The sequence below is a fragment of the Anomaloglossus baeobatrachus genome, chromosome 4, assembly GCF_048569485.1.
Source record: "Anomaloglossus baeobatrachus isolate aAnoBae1 chromosome 4, aAnoBae1.hap1, whole genome shotgun sequence".
NCBI lineage: Eukaryota > Metazoa > Chordata > Amphibia > Anura > Aromobatidae > Anomaloglossus > Anomaloglossus baeobatrachus.
Window position 1 is genome coordinate 530627103 of NC_134356.1, and position 24808 is coordinate 530651910.

At 47.6% G+C, this 24808-nt stretch overlaps 1 protein-coding gene across 4 annotated transcripts in view; it reads right to left on the reverse strand.

Moving 5' to 3' along the window:
- POLG (DNA polymerase gamma, catalytic subunit) overlaps nucleotides 1-24808 on the reverse strand; it is a 217455-nt gene that overhangs the window by 145945 nt on the left and 46702 nt on the right. For all 4 annotated transcript variants that reach the window (XM_075345933.1, XM_075345936.1, XM_075345935.1 and 1 more), the window contains 4 exons: nucleotides 20606-20773; nucleotides 14435-14581; nucleotides 11871-11950; nucleotides 7183-7365 (listed from right to left, as the gene is read on the reverse strand). In XM_075345933.1, coding sequence (XP_075202048.1) covers nucleotides 7183-7365; nucleotides 11871-11950; nucleotides 14435-14581; nucleotides 20606-20773 — 578 coding nt within the window. The remainder of the gene's footprint in view (nucleotides 1-7182; nucleotides 7366-11870; nucleotides 11951-14434; nucleotides 14582-20605; nucleotides 20774-24808) is intronic.

A 24808-nucleotide genomic window follows, 5' to 3' on the forward strand; every position in this document is an offset into this window, starting at 1 on the left:
ATAGACTTCTTGCATACATCTGCTCGGTGAGTGCCCTCCTCTTCTTTATGCTTTCTATGGATGGGACTGTTACCTGGAAGGAGCACCATTGTGTTTGAGCTCGGCTGTAATCCTGTCAGAGAAGGTTGTACCGGACTCTGAATGGCAAAGCTGCTTTGCTGATAAGTTGGTCAACAACTGATTAGTGTCCGGTGTTTTCTCTCTTTGTGTATTTGTTCATACTAGATGGTTGTGTACCCAAAAATGTGGTATTTCAAATGATGGCTACACATCATAGCTCACACAGCTATGGCAGATTGATTTTGGCATTATATAGCGCTTTGCTGGATTTAGTTTTAATGGTAATAACAGATACGCTCTAAACAAAAAATGGGAGGGTGAAATAGACCTCATTGAAGGTGGTCAGTGGAAGAAATTCTGGAGAGTACCACAAATGGCCTTAAGAGAATCCCATAGATTATCCTATCTCTATGTGCTAGATCAGGTGTACACAACACCCCAATTCCCATTTGAATTGGGACTTCGGCCAAACCCTCTATGTGCTTTATGAAGATAATCTGCTACACGTGATGTGGTCCTGCCCCAACTTACAATCCTCTTGAAGAGGTGTATTAAAAATTATAAATGGGGGCTTTTCCGTTAACATAGAAACTTCGCCCTTGATCTGTGTACTACATTGAAGATTTAAGCACTGATGACCATGCACTGCAGTGTCTCACATACTGTTTAGGGGCAGAAAAATTAATAGCCCAATATTGGATATCTGATCAGGTACATGAAATTCAAAAAAATAAAATTCGTTACTGACCCTAGAAAGAGTTATTTACCTAAAGAAAAAAAACATTACTAAGTCTGAAAAGCTCTGAGCCTTATGGATTGGGTCTGGTATCAAAAGAGTTGCAGTTATCGCTTAGGTCTCTTCTGATCTCTAGGATTCTATATTCCAGAATCAAAATGTGTGCTAAGTTTTATAGTTGGTCTCTCTGCAAACATCTGTAACAGAGTGAATTTATTGTATGCATCTTTTTTTCTGTTTTTCAGTACATTACATGGTAAAAAAGAGAATTTTGTTTACTTGCCGTAAATTCTTTTTCTTATAGTTCCGTAATGGGAGACCCAGACCATGGGTGTATAGCTTCTGCCTCCGGAGGACACACAAAGTACTACACTAAAAAGTGTAGCTCCTCCCTCCGAGCATATACACCCCCTGGATAACCAAATATAGCCAGTTTAGTGCAAAAGCTGAAGGAGAATAGCCACCCACCAGTAGAGATAGAGCAAAAACCGGAACAACCGGAGCCTCTATCTACAACAACAGCCGGTGATAACACGCGGAACAAGAAACTGCCAACAGGCAACAGGGAGGGTGCTGGGTCTCCCATTACGGAACTATAAGAAAAAGAATTTACGGCAAGTAAACAAAATTCTCTTTTTCTTCATCGTTCCTATGGGAGACCCAGACCATGGGACGTCTCAAAGCAGTCCATGGGTGGGAAATAAACAGAAAACTGCGAAGTAGGCGAAACCTAACTTCACAAATGGGCGACAGCCACCTGAAGGATGCGTCTGCCCAAGCTTGCATCTGCCGAAGCATGAGCATGCACTTGGTAGTGCTTCGAAAAGGTGTGCAGACTAGACCAAGTGGCAGCCTGACAGACCTGCTGAGCCGTAGCCTGGTGCCTGAAAGCCCAAGAGGCACCGACAGCTCTGGTCGAGTGTGCCTTGATCCCCGGCGGGGGAGGCACCTGAGTACACTGGTAGGCATCAGAAATGGCCGACCTAATCCAACGAGCCAGGGTCGGTTTAGAAGCCGAGAGGCCCTTACGCCGACCTGTGGTCAGCACAAAAAGAGAGGTGCACCGCCTAAGAACAGCTGTGCGTGACACATAGATACGGAGAGCCCGCACCAGATCTAAAGTATGCAACGCTTTCTCAAAGCGATGAACAGGAGCCGGACAAAAGGAAGGCAATGAAATGTCCTGGTTAAGATGAAAAGGAGATACCACCTTAGGGAGAAAGTCCGGAGTCGGACGGAGAACCACCTTGTCTTGATGAAAAACCAAAAAAGGTGACTCCGAAGAGAGCGCAGCTAAATCAAAGACTCTCCTGAGGGAAGTTATGGCCACTAGAAAGACGACTTTCTGTGAAAGACGAAACAAAGAAACCTCCCTAAGAGGCTCAAAGGGGGGTTTCTGCAAGGCCGTGAGGACCAGATTAAGGTCCCAGGGATCCAAAGGCCGCCGGTAAGGCGGAATGATGTGGGATGCGCCCTGCATAAAGGTGCGCACCTGAGCCAGCCGGGCGATACGCCGCTGGAACAACACTGACAGAGCCGAGACCTGTCCCTTGAGGGATAGTCCTAGCTGCAGACCGGACTGTAGAAAGGACAGGATGGTCGGCAAGGAAAAAGGCCAAGGGGCATGGCCGGAAGAACGACACCAGGACAGGAAAATTCTCCAAGTCCTGTGATAAATTTTGGCCGAGGAAGACTTCCGAGCCCGAGTCATAGTGGAGATGACTTCAGGAGGAATACCAGAAGCCGTCAAGATCCAGGACTCAAGAGCCACGCCGTCAATCTGAGAGCCGCAGAATTCTGGCGGAAAAACGGACCTTGTGAGAGAAGGTCTGGACGGTCCGGAAGATGCCACGGCACGTCTACGGACAGATGGAGCAGGTCCGGGTACCAAGCTCGCCTGGGCCAGTCCGGAGCAATGAGGATGACCCGACGGCCCTCCATTCTGATCTTGCGCAGGACTCTGGGCAAGAGAGCTAGAGGGGGAAACACGTAAGACAGACGAAACTGGGACCAATCTTGAACCAGCGCGTCCGCTGCAAAGGCTTGAGGATCGTGGGAGCGAGCCACGTAAACCGGGACCTTGTTGTTGTGCCGGGATACCATTAGATCCACTTCCGGAGTGCCCCACTTGCGGCAGATTGACCGAAACACTGCCGGATGCAGAGCCCACTCCCCGCTGTCCACGGCCTGACGGCTGAGATAATCTGCCTCCCAGTTTTCTACGCCTGGGATGTGGACTGCGGATATGGTGGACTTGGAGTCCTCCGTCCACTGAAGGATGCGTTGAACCTCCAACATTGCCAGGTGGCTGCGAGTCCCGCCCTGGTGATTGATGTAGGCAACCGCTGTCGCGTTGTCTGACTGGACTCGAATGTGCTTGCCCGCCAACAGGTGGTGAAAGGCTACGAGAGCTAGGAGCACAGCTCTGATTTCCAGCACATTGATCAAGAGGGCTGATTCGGACGGAGTCCAAGTGCCCTGTGCTCGGTGGTGGAGGTATACTGCTCCCCAGCCGGATAGACTGGCATCCGTGGTGAGAATCACCCAGGACGGGGCCAGGAAGGAGCGTCCCCGAGACAGAGAGAGGGGCCGAAGCCACCACTGAAGAGAGCCCCTGGTCTGTGGCGACAGAGCCACCAATCTGTGCAAGGAAGAAGTCCGCTTGTCCCAACAGCGGAGAATGTCCAGCTGCAGGGGACGCAGATGGAGCTGGGCAAAGGGAACCGCTTCCATTGACGCCACCATCTGACCCAGCACCTGCATTAGGTGCCTGATGGAATGACGGCGGGGCCTCAGTAGAGAGCGCACCGCCAGATGGAGGGACTGCTGTTTGACTAAGGGCAGCTTGACAAGTGCCGGCAGAGTCTCGAACTGCATCCCTAGGTACGTGAGTTTCTGGGTCGGAGCCAGAGTGGACTTGGGCAGATTGACAAGCCACCCGAATTGAACAAGAGTGGCGAGAGTGAGCGAGACACTCCGCTGACAGTCTGCACTGGATGAAGCCTTGACTAGAAGGTCGTCCAGGTAAGGAATCACTGCCAACCCCTGGAGGTGCAGAACCGCAACCACTGCTGCCATGACCTTGGTGAATACTCGAGGGGCCGTGGCTAACCCGAAGGGGAGAGCCACGAATTGGAAATGTTCCTCTCCAATTGCAAAACGTAGCCAATGCTAGTGTGAAACTGCAATTGGCACATGCAGATAGGCATCCTTGATGTCGATGGATGCCAGGAAATCACCTTGGGTCATTGAGGCAATGACTGATCGCAGAGACTCCATGTGAAAATGCCGCACCTGAACATGCTTGTTGAGAAGCTTGAGATCCAGGATGGGCCGGAAGGAACCGTCCTTTTTGGGGACTAGGAAGAGATTTGAGTAGAAACCTCTGAACCGTTCCCGGGCGGGAACCGGTACAATTACTCCGTTGGCCTGCAAGGATGCCACGGCCTGAGAGAAGGCGGCGGCCTTGGAGCAGGGGGGAGTTGACAGAAAAAATCTGTTTGGCGGGCTGGAAGAGAATTCTATCCTGTAGCCGTGGGAGATGATATCCCGCACCCACTGATCGGAGACGTGTTGAAACCACACGTCGCCAAAGTGGGAGAGCCTGCCACCGACCAAGGACGTTGCTAGCTCGGCCAGATAGTCAAGAGGAGGCTGCCTTGGTGGCAGCAGCTCCTGCGGACTTCTGTGGACGCGGCTTCTTGCGCCAGTTAGGCTTCTGGTCCTTGGCTGAGTTAGTGGACGAGGCCGAGGGCTTAGAGGACGACCAGTTAGAGGAACGAAAGGAACGAAACCTCGACTGGTTCCTTCCCTGGACAGGTTTCCTGGTTTTAGTCTGTGGCAAGGAAGTACTCTTCCCGCCAGTAGCTTCCTTAATAATTTCATCCAGTTGTTCACCGAACAGCCTGGACCCAGCAAATGGGAGCCCAGCAAGGTACTTCTTTGAAGAAGCGTCTGTCTTCCACTCTCGAAGCCACAAGATCCTGCGGATAGCGAGGGAATTAGCCGAAGCCACCGCAGTGCAGTGAGAAGCCTCCAGCATGGCAGACATGGCGTAGGATGAAAAGGCTGAAGCCTGGGAAGTTAAGGCAACCATTTCAGGCATAGAGTCCCTAGTGAGGGAATGCATCTCCTCTAGAGAAGCAGAGATGGCTTTGAGAGCCCACACTGCTGCAAAAGATGGGGAGAACGAGGCCCCTGCCGCCTCATATACAGATTTGGCCAGAAGGTCACCCTGGCGGTCAGTGGGATCCTTACGTGAGGTGCCATCAGCTACTGATACAACTGTCCGGGCTGAGAGTCTAGACACCGGAGGGTCTACCTTTGGTGAGTGAGCCCACTCCTTGACCACCTCTGGTGAAAAAGGAAAACGGTCATCAGAACCACGCTTTGGGAAGCGTTTGTCAGGACAGGCTCTGGGCTTAGACACAGTGGCTTGAAAACTGGAGTGGTTAAAGAACACACTCCTTGTTCTCTTAGGCAAGGTAAACTGGTGCTTTTCTGCCAGAGAGGGTTGCTCCTCTGATACTGGCGGATTGAGGTCCAGTACAGAATTAATGGACGCAATCAAATCACTAACATCTGCATCACCCTCGGTCAGATCAATGGGGCACATGGAGGTAGCGTCCGAGCCCCCAGTAAAGACATCCTCCTCGTCCTGCGAGTCAGCTCGTGAATCAGAGCCGCAGGACGAGGAAGGAGAGGGGACCCTGCGTCTCCTTTTAGGAGGACGGGGTCTGGGAGCAGATGAAGAATCCTCTGTGAGCTCTGCAGAGCGAGCCGTAGCAGCAGAGGCGCCCTGAGAAGGGGGCTGATGCATGCTCAGCAGAGTCCGGGACAACTCTCCCATGGAGTCGGCAAAGGACTGGGAGATAGACTTAGAGAACAATTCTACCCAAGCCGGGGGTTCAGCCACCGGGGCCGGAGCAGCCGGAGGGACCACTGGGGAGACTCCACCATGTTAGAGCAGACATCACAATGTGGATATGTGCTCGGTTCAGGCAGTACGAGCTTACATGCAGTGCATATTGAGTACAGCCTTGCAGCCTTGCTCCTAGTGTGAGACATGCTGCTGAGGTGGGGGCTCTGAGCCAGAATGACCCCCAGAGAGTGTATAAGAAGGTCCACAACCGGAGGTTGTGGCTTACCAGACCGTTTGTGTGCCCTCCGGATCCCACAGCTTGGACCCCCAGACAGATTATGCAGAGATGCTGCAGCCAGCGCCGATCGGTGTGAGAACGCTGATAAAATGGCGCCGGAGCAAGGAGAGGGGGCGGGGCCTAGTCAAAGAGCGGGATCCGGAGGGCCAGGGAGATATACAGGGGAGGGAAACATCTCCTCAGAGAGGAGTGTCCTCCCCTGTGCCGAACGGCCGGTGGGCGGCGCGGCACTGTCCCTCTGCATAACTGACATGCAGGGGCAGTGAAAACGAAACTAGGCCTCAGGCGAAGCCGGGGCCTAAATTTTACAATGCGGCCGGCGCGCAGGCACCCTCGGCGCGGTTCTCAGGTGAAAACCAGAGAACCGGCCGGAAATGTCAGAAAAGTTAAATAACACACTCTCCCCAACAATAAAGTGCAAGGGACCCCCCGACAATAACGTCTCAAATACTTAGCTTGTGAGACGCAGGGCCAGGTCCCTGAGGGATGAGTGCTCCGTCCGGCAGGATCCTGAAAGGGCTGCAGATGGAGACCGGTCTCCTGCAAGGCAGTGAGAACCGTGCTGGCTCCCACTTCAAGCCAGAGCCCGAGGGATGGTGAAGGAGCGCGGCATGTAAGGCTCCAGCCCTGAAATCAACCTTAACAACACCGCCGACACAGTGGGGTGAGAAGGGACATGCCGGGGGTCCAGGCTTGGACCCGCTTTTCTTCAAACTCTTTAAAATCAAAAATCAGATGAGAATGCATGTGTGGATGTGTGCCTCCTGAACACAAAGCATTGAACTGGCTATATTTGGTTATCCAGGGGGTGTATATGCTCAGAGGGAGGAGCTACACTTTTTAGTGTAGTACTTTGTGTGTCCTCCGGAGGCAGAAGCTATACACCCATGGTCTGGGTCTCCCATAGGAACGATGAAGAAATGAATGGTGTTATTTAAAACTACATCAAATTCTGCAAAAATGCAGGCATTTGTATTGGCACAAAAATAAAAAGTTATGGCTGTTGGATAAATGATAGGAGAAAATGATAGGCCAAGTGAAAATTCATCAGGAGGAAAAAGGTTGAATTGCATAGAAAACTATGACTATATCTAAAAAGGAACCTGTCATCCAGGTCATGGTGCCCGAACTATAGTTTGTAAGTATGTAAAAGCAGCTGTGGTTCGGGCAGCATGAATCGGATGACAGGTTCTCTTCTAACTTTGAGGTCTTCTTTTAATCACACACCTATCGTCAAACAGCAGCTGGCAGGCGTCATTCGCTAGGTTCATGAGGGATTTCTTCATCTCTTTCTGCAGCTCCTCATAAGTGATTTGAGCTTCGTCCAGATACTTCTCCCAGTTTTGATTGACTGGTAGATAGGAAACTCCCATTTCTAGCATCCCAGCCAGAGTCACAGGATGAGGGCATCTAGAAAACAGGAGAATAGCTAGGCTGTGAAAAACTAATATAGCAGAACAATGTAGAAAAATGTTATGACGTACTTTGTCAAATATAAATGATAACGATTGTATAGTGACGGATTTACAGGAAATTCCCTCAAAACTTCTTCCTTGGTCCGTTATCCATATTCAATGTGTTGGCTCATCACATGGGGTCCTTATACAGTATAAGCCAGATGATGCATGTAGTATAGTGCCAGCAGTGAGTATTACAATGTGAATGTGCTGCTGCATATCGATTAATTGCAGCTGTGTTTTTTTACTTTTACGCTTTATGATGTCATGTTTTATAAATCTGCTTACAACTATTAAAGTAGAGGAGAGAGAGCGCACGCGAGAGAGTGCGCGAGAGAGAGCGCGAGAGGAAAAAAAAAAAAAAAGAAGAAAAGAAATAATGTCGAATCCAGATCGGACCCGGGTATCCAGATTTTCCCAGTCCGGGTCCGCTCAACAATATTAAAGAGATAATTCAGGACTACAAAATTGATGGTTATGGTGGGAAGTGTGACTCTTGGGTCACCTGTCGATCACCTGACTAAAAGGAGTCTCTATCGAAGGCTATATCATGCTCATTCTTTATGGGGCACAGCTTCGTATTGTTAGTAGTGGCCGTGTCTGGTACTGCAGATCATTTCTATTAAAGGGAATCTGTCTGCAGGTTTTTGCTACCTCATCTGAGAGCATATATGAAAAGGTTAGGGACAATTAGACCTGTCATAGTTAGTGTCCAAAATCACTAGACCCCATATTGGAAATACAGAAAAACAGGAGAAAGCAGGGGTTTCTACTAGTGTGGATACCGATTAATCCAAAATAATGCACAACACAATAATGAACAACCTCTTGCAAATAATCCAATGAAATTTTATTAGTACAAAATTACAACCATAAGAGGCAAAAGTTCATTTCATAAAAATGTATATATAATAGACAGTCAGGCTAAAGTCGGGAAAATACCAGGAACCAGAAATATCGGGTAGTACACATTGGGGATAAACAGCTATATAAAAATATCAGCAAGGTACATGTATATAGAGACATGTTATAATGACCATAGAAAAAAACAATGTCCGACTATGTCAGCCAATGAGGAGTTAAACCAGATCCACCTACAGGTGAATAATGATGTTGAGGCTAAGGGTACCTTCACACTTTAGCGATGCAGCAGCGATCCGACCAGCGATCTGACCTGGTCAGGATCGCTGCTGCATCGCTACATGGTCGCTGGTGAGCTGTCAAACAGGCAGATCTCACCAGCGACCAGTGACCAGCCCCCAGCCAGCAGCGACGTACAAGCGACTCTGCGCTTGCACGGAGCCGGCGTCTGGAAGCTGCGGACACTGGTAACTAAGGTAAACATCGGGTATGGTTACCCGATGTTTACATTAGTTACCAGCGCACACAGCTTAGCTTAGCGCTGGCTCCTTGCTCTCCTAGCTACAGTACACATCGGGTTAATTAACCCGATGTGTACAGCAGCTACATGTGCAGAGAGCCGGAGCCGGCAGCACAGGCAGCGTGAGAGCTGCGGAGGCTGGTAACTAAGGTAAATATCGGGTAACCACCTTGGTTACCCGATGTTTATCTTTGTTACAGCTTACCGCAGCTGCCAGACGCCGGCTCCTGCTCTCTGCTCGCTTCATTTGTCGCTCTCTCGCTGTCACACACAGCGATGTGTGCGTCACAGCGGGAGAGTGCCTTTGAAGAAAACGAACCAGGGCTGTGTGTAACGAGCAGCGATCTCGCAGCAGGGGCCAGATCGCTGCTCAGTGTCACACACAGCGAGATCGCTAATGAGATCACTGCTGCGTCACAAAAAGCGTGACTCAGCAGCGATCTCGGCAGCGAGCTCGCTGTGTGTGAAGCACCCCTAATGCCAGAACAAAGCTGTAAGCCCAAAGGGTGAATCTAGTTTGGCTAGACAATAAAGATAAGAAATGCAAAGCAGACCTGCTGATAGTGAGCATACATAATGAGCGATGTGCTCAGTTTCACAATCAACAACTAATACGTGTAATACCACAGGGCAAATTACCAAAGCTGTGAGCCCAAGGGGTGAATCTAGTTTAAGGGGTGCTTCACACATAGCGAGATCGCTACCGAAATCGCTGCTACGTCACGGTTTTGGTGACGCAGCAGTGACCTCATTAGCGATCTCGCGGTGTGCGACACTGAGCAGCGATCTGGCCCCTGCTGTGAGATCGCTGCTCGTTACACACAGCCCTGGTTCGTTTTCTTCAAAGGCGCTCTCCCGCTGTGACGCACACATCGCTGTGTGTGACAGCGAGAGAGCGACGAAATGAAGCGAGCAGAGAGCAGGAGCCGGCATCTGGCAGCTGCGGAAAGCTGTAACCAAGATAAACATCGGGTAACCAAGGGAAGCCCTTTCCCTGGTTACCCGATATTTACCTTCGTTACCAGCCTCCGCTGCTCTCACGCTGCCAGTGCCGGCTCCTGCTCTCTGCACATGTAGCTGCAGTACACATCGTGTAATTAACCCCATGTGTACTGTAGCTAGGAGAGCAAGGAGCCAGCGCTAAGCAGTGTGCGCGGCTCCCTGCTCTCTGCACATGTAGCTGCAGTACACATCGGGTTAATTAACCCGATGTGTACTGTAGCTAGGAGAGCAAGGAGCCAGCGTTAAGCAGTGTGCGCTGCTCCCTGCTCTCTGCACATGTAGCGACGTTATGATCGCTGCTGCGTCGCTGTGTTTGACAGCTAAGCAGCGATCATAACAGCGACTTACAAGGTCGCGGTTACGTCACAGAAAATGGTGACGTAACAGCGACATCGTTGTCGCTGTCGTTATGTGTGAACCCAGCCTAACTATACAATAAAGATAAGAAATGCAAAGCAGACCTGCTGATAGTGAGTATACATAGTGAGCGATGTGCTCAGTTTCACATTCAACAGCTAATACGTGTAATACCAGAGGGCAAATTACCAGCTGAGTTTAGAGTTAAGGAGCCGTAATAAATGTGAAACACTTACCCATATGTGTTAACTACCCGACGTGGTGTTAACTACCCGATCTGAGAGCAGCATGATGTAGGCAAAGAACTCTGAGTACAAGGATGTACTGGGTGCAGTTTTTGTATTTGAAAATGCATCAGAGCGGAGAAAGCTGCCCCCACCCACACCAGGCTCTCAATGTAAAATGTCTATAGACAGTGAGCTGCTAATCACAGCAGCGGGCATGTCGTACTAGGGCTACTGTAGCCGACTAAAGGCCGCTTTATACGCTACGACATCGCTCAAGCGATCTCGTTGGGGTCCGGAATTTGTGACGCACATTCGGCCGTGTTAGCAATGTCGTTGTGTGTGACACCTATGAGCGATTTTGCATCGTCGCAAAAATCGCTAATCGGTGACATCGCCCCCTATTCTCGATTATTGTTGCTGTTGCAGGTACGATGATGTTCATCGTTCCTGAGGCAGCACACATCGCTATGTGTGACACCGCAGGAACGAGGAACCTCACCTTACCTATGGCCGCCGGCAATGCGGAAGGAAGGAGGTGGGCGGGATGTTACGTCCCACTCATCTCCGCCCCTCCGCTTCTATTGGGCGGACGCTTAGTGACGTCGCTGTGACGCTGAACGAACCGCCCCCTTAGAAAGGAGGCGGTTCGCCAGTCACAGCGACGTCGCTAGGCAGGTAAGTAGTGTGACGGGTCTGAGCGATGTTGTGCGCCACAGGCATGGGCATGGGCCATGGGCAGCGATTTGCCCGTGTCGTACAACCGATGGGGGCGGGTACGCACGCTAGTAATATTGGTAACGATATCGCAGCGTGTAAAGCGGCCTTTTGTCCGAGCAATGATAATCTCCTGGTGCTAAAACAAAAATTTTAATCCAAGCAGCATGCGGTCTAAAACCTTCAAACAGATTCCCTTTAAAAAAGTGTGTGAGAAGAAAAAGCATTCTTTGTGATTGCAGACTGGTGAAATGTGACAGTGTGCCCTACCCGTGTAAGTATGCACTTTATATACTTGTGGATATGTGCAAACTAGACTCCAGTACTACTCTCAATTCTCTTCTATTCAGGTGATGCAAGACCCTTGTTGAGCAAAAATATTTACAACTTTCAAAGCTTTTACACCAAAAGCTTTGATGACTTTGCCCCATAGTCATTAGGCTCAATTCAAATCATCACACGTAAAAGCGCCCACCAGACCGTGCAAGCCCATATAGTTGTATACATCTGCCATTTACTTCCTTGGAATGCCAATTCTTTTGCAGCAATCTGTTATATAAAAGAATTGCAGCAAAGTATACTTTTCAATACAGTTGAAAATGATGTATAGTAACAGGTGACAGCTGAACACATGGTAAAGGAACCCTTAAATAACATACGTCTGGCCAGAACACCTCTGCAGGCAATTCAAGGCATATATGTAGGACACAAAGTCCCAATATTGTGCAAGTAGAGCCATCATTATTGAAGTGACATCTGACATACAAACTAAGTTACCTTTCTATGAAGAGTGGAAATGTCTCCTGAAACACCTCATATGTGGCTTTCACATCAAGGGCACAATAAAGTATAAGATCCTTTAAAAAAAAAAAAATAATAAATAAAAAAAAAAAAAGGAAAAAAAAGGTAACCACTGTAATAGTTTACATGTCATTACTTGTGAAGAATGTACATCTAATTAATAAGTATTTCACAATAAATTCTATACCTGTAGATTATATAACATACCCTCACCAGATCCAGCAGCATTGGGGAATGTGGAGTAATACAGGAGTCAACCCCCGTGTGCTCCATCTCCACAGCACGCTGGAATAGCACCACCGGGAATAGAGCATGTTTATAGAATAGACATGATCATGAGTGGATGTGTATGTTCATGTGTATTTGAACTTCCATTAGCGTGAAATTTCTGATAATTTGGTAGAGTGGTCACAAGCAGGCCAGATTACTGGACATGTACTCAGCATCAATGAGGAAATCTGGAGACTTGCAAAAGGCTGAACCATTCTTAATTATGCCAGACATACTATTCCTTTGTTCTGTAAGTCAATGGACAGGAGCCATTGTTTCATGTGAGACTGACCATTGCCCCTTTTTGTATGCTAAATTTGTGGAATGACTGCTGATTATGGATTGCATCAGCCCCCCTGCGGTATTACTATTATGGATCATTTGGAGGACATTGATGCAGTCTAATTGAACTAGGGAAGAATGAGGGAACAGTCATGTTTATCTCTCCCTAATCCTATAGGGCACAATGCCCTGCAATAGGAGCTATATAAAGTGGTCAGCTCCTGTCACCGCAATGTTTCTACAGGACTTCAGTCTAGGGACTAAAGGCCCCTTTATACACTGCAACATCGCTAGCGATATCGCTGTAACGTCACCGGTTTTGTGATGTAATAGCGACCTCCCCAGCGACATTGCAGTGTGTGAAACGTATCAGCGACCTGGTCCCCGCTGTGAGGTCGCTGATCGCTACAAATCTTTCAGGACCATTCTTTGGTCATTTGTTTCCGGCTGCGCAGCATGCATCGGTGTGTTTGACACTGTTACGACATCGTTAGCGACTTAGAACCCAGCATGCTATAGCGTCCCCTGCTGTGTGAGACGTCCCCAACGACCAGGGCTTGTTCTGCAGGTCCGTATCGCTGCTGCGTCGTTGGCCAGATCTGCCTGTTTGACAGCTCACCAGCGACTTTCCCAGCGGCCAGGTCGGGATCGCTGGTGGGATCGCTAGAAAGTCTCAGTGTGTAAAGGGGCCTTATGGTTTGAGCTAGTGGATTTCAAAACAGCTACTCTGCCCAACATTTAGGCTACAAATTTGTTTGAGCAATTCAGGTTGGGACAATCTTATCACCTGGACACATACCTTGCAGTGCTCAGTCCACTTGCTAAGCTTGCCGCCATCTTGTCTCAGTGGGTGCCAGACAAAAGTGGGGTGCTGCTTTCTTGGGTAGTGGCCCTGGATGCACAAAGTCTCGGAGGTTCTAAACCCTGGTGGGCCAGCAAGGTCACCTCTTGCTGGCCCACTAGGGATTAGAACCTCCGAGATCCTGTCACTTGCACAATCTTGTGTTCTTGCTGGTAATGTATTATTATATGCTGTTGACTGCTAAAAACCCAATGAACTCTTACCGGCGTGTGATACCCTCACCCTGTGTTGTCCGAGTAGCGTTCTGCCCATGGGTATGGAGTAGGGCGTTCAGTAGGATAAGCTCGTCTGTGCAGTCTTCATAAAAACATCCAGGCCATTGAGAAAGAGCCCCCACTAACCCTAGTGTCTCCACACCCTCAACATATTCAAAACTGAAGCCAGGAAGTTTATTAACCCTTCAGCTACTTTTCAGGAATTAATGTAACGTGGCATGACTGAAAAGAAACATGTCATTTGTACCACCTAAATGTTGCCAACTTCTGAACAGGTCACTATAGCCGGCAGACTAAGGCCGTTATTTGGCCTTGAATTACTATTCGAACCATCAGGACCACACAATCGTGATCTTAAAGTGCCGATCGGATTAAAGAGAAAGTCATTATTTTTTGGGTGATCCTGTATATGAGCACATCTTTTTCTTTGTATTGATTAAAGAGGAAGCCCCCGCACTGTTAACCATCCAGATGCCAGTCACTCTATTGACATAAGCATCTAAGGGGTTAAACAGCCATAGCAACACTGATTGTGAATGATGCAGCAGGGCGACAGCTATAGTATACTGCTGGCAGCTGCGTCAGTTTCAGGTGTCGGAGGATGCTATTCATTTAGATCTTCGGTGAATTTTAAGTCATATTGTTGGTTACTAAGGGGTTAAATAGTAGAAAATCTGCTGACATATTTCCTTTAAACAGATTTGCTGGCCAGGACTTTCAGAAAGCTGGCAGGCTAATGTGTATAGACACTAATAACAATTACACTTGCAATGCATTGCTTTACCCCTGCTATACCAGTAGTGGTGACGTATGACATTGCTGAAAAAGTAAGACAAGAGGACAACCCAAGTACTGTCATACTACAACATCACTATCTATTAATAAAGCATTGGGAATTCTTGTATTCTTACCTGGAACTGAGCTCTGATATCGGCCATACTTCCTTTTACAAACAGGTCTCGTGCTTCCTTTTCTAAAGGAGGGCCTCCAACATAGAGAGCGTGGACATCAGCCAGATTGTTAATGCTGCTAACATTCACCCACTCCCATGAGTTTATCTGCGAAAACAAACAAAAAGGCCATGAGATCAATTCTGTCATTTATAGCAAAATAGGACAACATATTGGTTTTACACATAATATCAAGAGATAGCAGATCATATGCATGGCCACCGCATCTAATGCTTGTTAGAGTACCACATAGGGATCACAGCAAATTTAAATACTAGGCCGACTACATGTTGCCAAGCCCAAAAGTCTCATTTATATTGGCCAGATATCTGAAGGGGTCCCTTGTTTACAAGTGATCATAATAATAACTATTTGGTGTCAATAAAGGAAAAGATCAATGATCCTTAAGGCCCCGTTACAACCGACATCGCTAACGAGAGGTCGTTGGGGTCACGTAATTCGTGACGCACATCCAGCCTCGTTAGCAACGTCGCTGCGTGTGACATGTACGAGCGACCGCTAACGATGCAAAATACTTACCAAATCATTGATTGTTGACACGTCGTCCATTTGCAAAATATAGTTGCTGCTTTTGGACGCAGGTTGTTCGTGGTTCCTGAGGCAGCACACACCGGGAACGACGAACAACAACGTTCCTGCGTCCTTAGGCAACGAGGTGGCGTGACTTTCCTTCGGCTGCTCTCTGCCCCTCCACTTCTATTGGACGCCTGCCGTGTGACGTCGCTGTGACGGCGCATGAACCGCCCCCTTAGAAAAGAGGCTGTTCGCCAGCCATAGCGACGTCGTTAGGAAGGTAAGTATGAGTGACGGGTACTAGCGATATTGTGCGCCATGGGCAGCGATTTGCCTGTGACACACAAACGATGGGGGCGGGTGCTTTCACGAGCGACATCGCTAGCGATGTCGCTGTGTGTAAAGCAGCCTTTAATGTTAAATTGATAGAATGTGTTGATAATCAGTCATCATAATCCGTTGTACAATAAAAGATTTGTTGGGTGATTCCATTTTATTTGCAGATTTTCTCAACTTGTTATACACCAGTTACCATAAATGTCTCTCTCATAAGCCTGTCACTGTTAGCAAAGGTATAGGTCAGCTCACCCAGTAATTATTCGGCTGCATGGCACCAATAGCCAGGGAATAGGCTATTCTGCGAGATGCGATATAAATATTTCCAGCTTTGACCCTTTTAAAGTCACGACAGCTGACACACGCTGCCTGATCCAAGGGCGGCATGTATAGTGCCATGCGAAAGTATTCGGCCCCCTTGAATTTTTCAACCTTTTCCCACATTTCAGGCTTCAAACATAAAAGATAAAAAAAGTTTAATGTTCTGGTGAATAATCAACAACAAGTGGGACACAATTGTGAAGTTGAACGAAATGTATTGGTTATTTTAAAGTTTTTTAAAAAAAATAAACTGAAAATTGGGGCATGCAATATTATTCGGCTCCTTTACTTTAATACTTTGTAGTGCCACCTTTTGCTGCAATTACAGCTGCAAGTCGCTTGGGGTATGTCTCTATCAGTTTTGCACATCGAGAGACTGAATTTCTTGCCCATTCTTCCTTTGCAAATAGCTGGAGCTGAGTGAGGCTGGATGGAGAGCGTTTGTGAACAGCAGTGTTCAGCTCTTTCCACAGATTCTCGATTGGATTCAGGTCTGGACTTTGACTTGGCCATTCTAATACCTGGATACATTTATATGTGAACCAGTCCATTGTAGATTTTGCTTTATGTTTGTTATGTCTTGTTGAGAGACAAATCTCCGTCCCAGTCTCAGGTCACTCCAACAGATTTTCTTCAAGAATGGTCCTGTATTTGGCTCCATCCATTTTCCCATCAATTTTAACCATCTTCCCTGTCCCTGCTGAAGAAAAGCAGGCCCAAACCATGATGCTGCCACCACCATGTTTGACAGTGGGGATGGTGTGTTCAGGGTGATAAGGCTGGTTTCACACTACGTCTTTTTAACATCCGTCCTTAACGTTATTTTAGCGGACAAGCGGATCCAGTGCAAATGCGTTTTCATTTCAATGCATTTGCAATGGACTCGCGTTAACATCCGTTCACCTGCGTTTGCCTGCGTTATAGTGAGGATCCAGTGACTTGCAGTTTTTTAACATGTTTCAAAAACGCTACTTGTAGCGTTTTTGAGCTCCGTCCAAATACTGCAAATTGCTGGATCCTGACTAAACAGCACGCAAACGCAGGTGAACGCTGGCATGCTGATAGACAGGATCCTGCTTTTGTACTGAGCATGCCCAGAAAGTACTGAGCATGCCCAGAACCAGTCTCGCGTGATCTGTCTATCTCTCTACTCCCTCCCTCACCCTCTCTCTCTATCTCTGTCTTTCCCCCTTCCTCTCTAGCCCACCTGAGAGCTGCGGACACTCGTAACCAAGGTAAATATCGCGTAACCACTTCTCTTAGTTACCCGATGTTTACGTTGGTTACGCGTGCAGGCAGCCCTGCTCCTAGCAGCTGCAGACACTCGTAACCAAGATAAATATCGGGTATCCAAGGCCGATGTTTACCTTGGTTACCAGCGTCTGCAGCTGTCAAAAGCCGGCTCCCAGTCTAGTTCCCCTCACTCCCGATCACATGACTCCAATGCCCGCCCCTAAACATCCAGTGCAGGATCCTGCAAAATAACATATGCGTTTGCATACGTTATTTGCTGTAAAAGCAGGATCCGTACTTCCGCTAAAAAAACGTTTTCAGCGGATGTTAAAAAGACGTAGTGTGAAACTAGCCTAAGCTGTGTTGCTTTTACACCAAACATATCGTTTGACATTGTGCCCAAATAGTTTGATTTTGTTTTCATCTGACCAGAGCAACTCATTCCACATGTTTGGTGTGTCTCCCAGGTGGCTTGTGCCAAACTTCAATGACACTTTTTATGCATATCTTTGAGAAATGGCTTTCTCCTTGCCACTCTTCCATAAAGGCCAGATTTGTGCAGTGTACGACTGATTGTTGTCCTATGGACAGACTCTCCCACCTCAGCTGTAGTTCTTTGCAGTTTATCCAGAGTGATCATGGGCCTCTTGGGTGCATCTCTGATCAGTTTTCTCCTTGTTTGAGATGAAAGTTTGGATGGACGGCCGGGTCCTGGTAGATTTGCAGTGGTATGATACTCGTTCCATTTCAATATGTTCACTTGCACAGTGCTCGTTGGGATGTTTAAAGTTTTGGAAATCTTTTTGTACCAAATCCAGCTTTAAACTTCTCCACAACAGTATCACAGACCTACCTGTTGTGTTCCTTGGTCTTCATTACGCTATCTGTGCTTTAAATAGAACACTGAAACAATCACAGAGCAGGTGCATTTATGCGTAGACTTGATTACACACAGGTGGCTTATATTTATCATCATCAGTCATTTAGGACAACATTGGATCATTCAGAGATCCTCAATGAACTTCTGGAGTGAGTTTACTGCACTGAAAGTAAAGGGGCCGAATAATATTGCACGCTCCAATTTTCAGTTATTTTTTTTAATAGTTTAAAATAAGCAATACATTTCGTTCAATGTCACAATTGTGTCCCACTTGTTGTTGATTCTTCACCATAACATTAAAATTTTTATCTTTATATTTGAAGCCTAAAATGTAGGAAAAGGTTGAAAAATTCAAGGGGGCCGAATACTTTCACAAGGCACTGTATCAGACCGGGGCCGCCTGATATCAGCCAGGTATATTTAACTCTGAAATGCTATGGCATTTCAGTTAAAAACACAGTCCAATAGCTACCGGGGAGTGAGCCGCAGGATGGACTAGATCAGGGGTGGGGAACCTTTTTACTGCCAGGGGCCATTTGGAATTTTCTATGAACCTTCGGGGGCCGCACAAAATTATCAACTTGTAAACTACTCTGTTATATTTGGTCAAATAATTAACTCACCCATACTATGGTGGCTGGAGCTGCTTCTCTTTGGTGCGGCTTTGATGTTTGGTGATATTGATCATGTTGTTTCTCACAACTGCTTTTCCAGGTTTCTCTCGGTCTGGAGAGGCTGGAGGCATAGACATTAAAGGAGACGCTGGGGCGCATAAATTACAGGAGACGCTGGGGGTACACACATCACAGGAGACGCTGGGGGCATATACATGACAGGAGGGGCATATTCATCACTGTGGGCACGGATAGCACAGGCGGGGCACGGACTGCACTGGTGGCTGCACAGACATCACTGGGGAAGCATAGACATCACCAAGCGAGTACGGACAACAGTGGCAAGTACACAGCCTCTGTAAGATGGCACACAGAAGTGGGGAGTACAGAGCACTGAGGAGCACGGACAGCACTAGGGGGTACAGACAATGGGGACACAGACAGCACTGACCGTGGCATGGACAGCACTGGCGGCGGCACAAAAAGCATTAGGGGGGCACGGACAGGACTGGGAGTCACGGACAGTACTGGGAGATCATAGACATCGGGGGGGCATAGACAACAGTGGAGGATTACACAGCACTGAGGGGCCACACAGTGCTGGGGGCTGCCACACAGCACTGAGGGGGGCATACACACTACTAGGAGGCTGGGGTCTGGCACATAGCACTGGCACACAGCACTGGGGGCTGGCACACACACTACTCGGGGTACACAGCACTGGGGGATGGCACACAGCCCTGGAAGCTGCCACACAGCACTACTCAAGGGTACACAGCACTGGGAGCTGACACACAGCACTGGGGGCTGACACACAGCACTGGGAGCTGGCACAAAGCACTACTCGGGGGTACACAGAACTGGGAGCTGACACAGCACTGGGGGCTGGCACACAGCCCTGGGACCTGGCACACAGCCCTGAGAACTGGCACACAGCACTACTCACGGGTACAAAGCACTGGGGGCTGGCACACACACTACTAGGGGGTACACAGCACTTGGTTGCGGCCTCACAGCACAGGATGGGGGGGGGAGGAGTGACTCACAGGTCCGGGATGCATGTGCAACAGGGAGGCCGGTAAGCTGCTTCTCTTCTTGTTTTTCTGTGGACGGGAAGGCAACTCGCGCTGCTTACCCCGCCCACAAGGTAAGCCCTGAGCAGCACAAGGACCTCATGGTATGCGCACGCTGTAGCGTGCGCGTCCTCGCATCACCATTATGATTTAAAGGGCTAGCAGTCGGTAAGACCGCGGCTGTTGCCCAAAAACTGCGGTCCCCGGGAATGTGCCTGGTGGCCGCATGAAAAGGCTGTTTACGGCCCGCGGGTCGGAGGTTCCCCACCCCTGGACTAGATGGACAGGAGGACCCCGGCAGCTGCTCCCCGCCCGCTGCCCTGGACTGACAAGTCTCCCTGCGTATGAGTATATGGAGAGAACCTGTCACTCAAGGGTAGGTATTAATGAGATCACACTAAACATTAGACTCTTCTAGGATTTATTACTTGGTCTGTTAGGACTCTTTCCAATCTTTGGTAAATGACATAACTGCACAGAATAGGTTTATAAAAGTTTATACCTGGTGAAATTAGTAATGACGTGTAAATTAACGTCTAGATATCGTCCTCTCACATCTCATTGGTTGAAATTGATTAAAAAGGTAATAAGGATCATAAGGGTAATCAGTACAGAAAGAAACTAAACTATAAAATGGTTCTAGGGCAAGGAAAGAGAATATACCTTTTTTTATTCCAACGCAGATCTAGGGGTGGGGGTTAGTACGTTGGGTGGGTTTTGAGTATGTCATAACTATTAATGTAATCTTAAGTGTAACTTTCATACTATAGCGTGAGATTTTATCAGCTTAAACATGCTTCCACATGGATAACATTATTGCAATGTATAAAACTTTTTCAAAGCGGGTGAGCAGCTAAGAAAAAAAAAAGTCCATATAATGCGTTTCAGGCCGGTATGGCTTAGTCGTCTGAAATGTGTCATGCGGTGGATGCAGGTCTTCTTTATATGTAAGGATACAAGATTGAAATAAAGTAGAATTTTTAGCTATTTTGGTCACAGTTAACCCTCTGTGTGCACAGGCAGGAAGTGCAGATGATGATACTTCTCTCAATAGCAGATTTACACTACATAAAGAATAGTAAAGTGAACACAAAGCTTTAGTGTTCTATCTCCCTGGAGGATGCCGGCACGCGGTACTTACTGCAGGGCCATCACCCTTGCTGCGTGTTTTCATGATGTGCTGCTTCACTTCCTGCAATCCTTTCTTCCTCCCGTATTTACTTGCCATCCATAAGCTCCTCTGAAATCCAGTGAGGCCCGAGACAGCCATATGCATGCTCATAGTGTCCATAAATCGCATTTTTGAACCCTGGAAAATTAAAAGAACAGTAAATTGTCATTCTCAGTCTCCAAATATTACTAAAATTTGCATTTTTGATCATCCTTTGTCAGTCTTGTAAATAAGAGACATGTCTGTAATCTCCACTAGAGGGCACCCAAGAGCTTCTGCATACCGTTATACACTAGTGGCTAAAATAGTGGAAATCTTAAAAAATATGCAATTTTGAGGTTTTATCGCTCATAAGACTAGGTTTCATTTTTTTCTATAATACCATAAAATTATAACACTGGGAATGAAAAAATTGGTGTATGAGAAACCTATTCGGTCAGTTTTTGTCACCGATTCTAAAATCGGCCATTTATTTTTCTTCCATCAGCTCTAATTAATGAGATGTGATATGCCCTACCTATGTATAAGCATACAACTGATTGTTTAGTAAACAGCAGTCCTAGTTGTTCAATGTTATTTTTGCCTTTTTGGTTATTAATACAAATTCATACATGTAGATTTATTGTATTTATGAAGATAAACATACAATTGTAACATAAAATAAGAATTAAACATAAAAAAGTTGCCATTGAGCCTTTGATCATTTATTAAGATACTTAGCAAATGCGACCCTTAAAAGATTTCTTGCAGTGAGTTGCGCTTTGAAATAATAACTTTGAAAGACAGGCAGTAATCTGACATCATGTGAGTATCTCAGTGTTGTCGATATCTTTCTTCTACAGTTCTTAAAGCTTGGTGGAACCATTTACCTTGTTCTTCACTTTACTAAGGTTTTCTGGGAAACGATCCAAGTGGCTATTGAGATAATGCACCTGGATACTCATTGTACAGCCAAGGTGATGGAAAGAATATAGCATTCTTTCTGCTAGTTCAGTGTAGCGATCAATTTTAGGATTTCTCAAGAAAATTCTGCACAACCATAGTGAAAGGTGACCATGCATCTGCCTCTGCATCGTTCAATGAATCTTTGAAGTGTGGATCTTTTCTGAGACCTCTGATTTGAGGACCATCAAAAACACCCGCCCTTAACTTCTGCGCTCAATGTTTACGGTCTTTACAATTCGTTTTATTAAATGTGTAGTGGTGGTAAAATGATCTTATTCCTGTAAACCAATGGTTCTGCAATGAGACTGTTTTCTCCTACTACCATGTTTTCTCTGAGTGGTCACTGTGTTCTCATCCAGTGCTCATTTTTTATCTACTATCCCAGAGACAGAAAAAACAGGGATACTTAGTGTATTTGCTGTCCCAGGACAATGTTCACCATTTTTAGATCCACATAGATTAGTCACTGGTGATCGTGGTATAATATATTCTGTAGGGCCAGAGTAATAATGTTTTGCTCTTTAGTTATCTAAAGCCCGCTACACACGCTTCAATATATCTCACAATCCGTCGTTGGGGTCAAGTTGTGACGCACATCCGGCATCGTTTGTGAGGTATCTGCGTGTGACATCTACGTGCGATCAGGATTGAACGCAAAACCGTTGATCGCAAACACATCGTATCTTTGTCTAGAATTGAGCGTTTTGTTGCACGAACCTAGTCAATTGTAACGTGTGACATCCCTCATACGATTACGATTTTGGTGTCTGATGCTATGTGCGCAGGTGTGCGCTCTGCACCGCAGCTTAAAAAAGGTCCGCTTCAGAGCGCAGCTGAAAAGCTGCGTTCTGAAGCGCCTCACAATGTCTGTCATTCACTAATCTGTCAGTCGGTCACTATCTCTGTCCCTCACTCTCTGTCCATGTCAGTCTATCCCCCTCTCTCATATACTCACCGATCCCCGATGCTGCACGGCGTTCACACTGCTCCGGCGGCTTTTACGGTTTTGAAAAAGCCGGCCGCCCATTAAAAAATCTCATATTCCCTGCTATCCCCGCCCACCGGCGCCTATGATTGGTTACATTGAGACACGCCCCCACGCTGAGTGACAGGTGTTACACTGCACCCAATCACAGCAGCCGGTGGGCGTGTCTATACTGTGTAGTGAAATAAATAATTAAATAATTAAAAAAAACGGCGTGCGGTCCCCCCCAATTTTAAAACCAGCCAGATAAAGCCATCTGGCTGAAGGCTGGTATTCTCAGGATGGGGAGCTCCACGTTATGGGGAGCCCCCCCAGCCTAACAATATCAGCCAACAGCCGCCCAGAATTGCCGCATACATTAGATGCGACAGTTCTGGGACTGTACCCGGCTCTTCCCGATTTGCCCTGGTGCGTTGGCAAATCGGGGTAATAAGGAGTTATTGGCAGCCCATAGCTGCCAATAAGTCCTAGATTAATCATGTCAGGCGTCTATGAGACACCTTCCATGATTAATCTGTAAATTACAGTAAATAAACACACACCTGAAAAGAAGAGAATTTTGTTTACTTACCGTAAATTCCTTTTCTTCTAGCTCCTATTGGGAGACCCAGACAATTGGGTGTATAGCTTCTGCCTCCGGAGGCCACACAAAGTATTACACTTTAAAAAGTGTAACCCCTCCCCTCTGCCTATACACCCTCCCGTGCATCACGGGCTCCTCAGTTTTGGTGCAAAAGCAGGAAGGAGGAAACTTATAAATTGGTCTAAGGTAAATTCAATCCGAAGGATGTTCGGAGAACTGAAAACCATGAACCAAAAGAACAATTCAACATGAACAACATGTGTACACAAAAGAACAAACAGCCCGAAGGGAACAGGGGCGGGTGCTGGGTCTCCCAATAGGAGCTAGAAGAAAAGGAATTTACGGTAAGTAAACAAAATTCCCTTCTTCTTTGTCGCTCCATTGGGAGACCCAGACAATTGGGACGTCCAAAAGCAGTCCCTGGGTGGGTAAAAGAATACCTCGATAAAAAGAGCCGAAAACGACCCCCTCTTACAGGTGGGCAACCGCCGCCTGAAGGACTCGCCTACCTAGACTGGCGTCTGCCGAAGCATAGGTATGCACCTGATAGTGTTTCGTGAAAGTGTGCAGACTAGACCAGGTAGCTGCCTGACACACCTGCTGAGCCGTAGCCCGGTGCCGCAATGCCCAGGACGCACCCACGGCTCTGGTAGAATGGGCTTTCAGCCCCAAAGGAAGCGGAAGCCCAGAAGAACGGTAGGCTTCAAGAATCGGTTCCTTGATCCACCGAGCCAAGGTTGACTTGGAAGCCTGCGAACCCTTAAGCTGGCCAGCGACAAGGACAAAGAGCGCATCTGAACGGCGCAGGGGCGCCGTGCGAGACACGTAGAGCCGGAGTGCGCTCACCAGATCTAACGAGTGCAAATCCTTTTCACATTGGTGAACTGGATGAGGGCAAAATGAAGGTAAGGAGATATCCTGATTGAGATGAAAAGGGGATACCACCTTAGGGAGAAATTCCGGGACCGGACGCAGAACCACCTTATCCTGGTGAAAAACCAGGAAGGGGGCTTTGCATGACAGCGCTGCCAGCTCCGACACTCTACGGAGCGATGTAACTGCCACTAGAAATGCCACCTTCTGCGAAAGACGTGATAAAGAGACATCCCGTAGCGGCTTGAAAGGTGGTTTCTGAAGAGCCGTTAGCACCCTGTTAAGGTCCCAGGGTTCCAGCGGACGCTTGTAAGGTGGGACTATGTGGCCAACTCCCTGCAGGAACGTGCGGACCTGCGGAAGCCTGGCTAGACGCTTTTGAAAAAATACGGATAGCGCCGATACTTGTCCCTTGAGAGAGCCGAGAGACAAACCCTTGTCCATTCCGGATTGAAGGAATGAAAGAAAAGTGGGTAAGGCAAAGGGCCAGGGAGTAAAACCCTTATCAGAGCACCAGGATAAGAAGATCCTCCAAGACCTGTGATAGATCTTGGCGGACGTTGGTTTCCTGGCCTGTCTCATAGTGGCAATGACATCTTGAGATAACCCTGAGGACGCTAGGAGCCAGGACTCAATGGCCACACAGTCAGGTTGAGGGCCGCAGAATTCAGATGGAAAAACGGCCCTTGAGACAGCAAGTCTGGGCGGTCTGGGAGCGCCCACGGTTGACCCACCGTGAGATGCCACAGATCCGGGTACCACGACCGCCTCGGCCGATCTGGGGCGA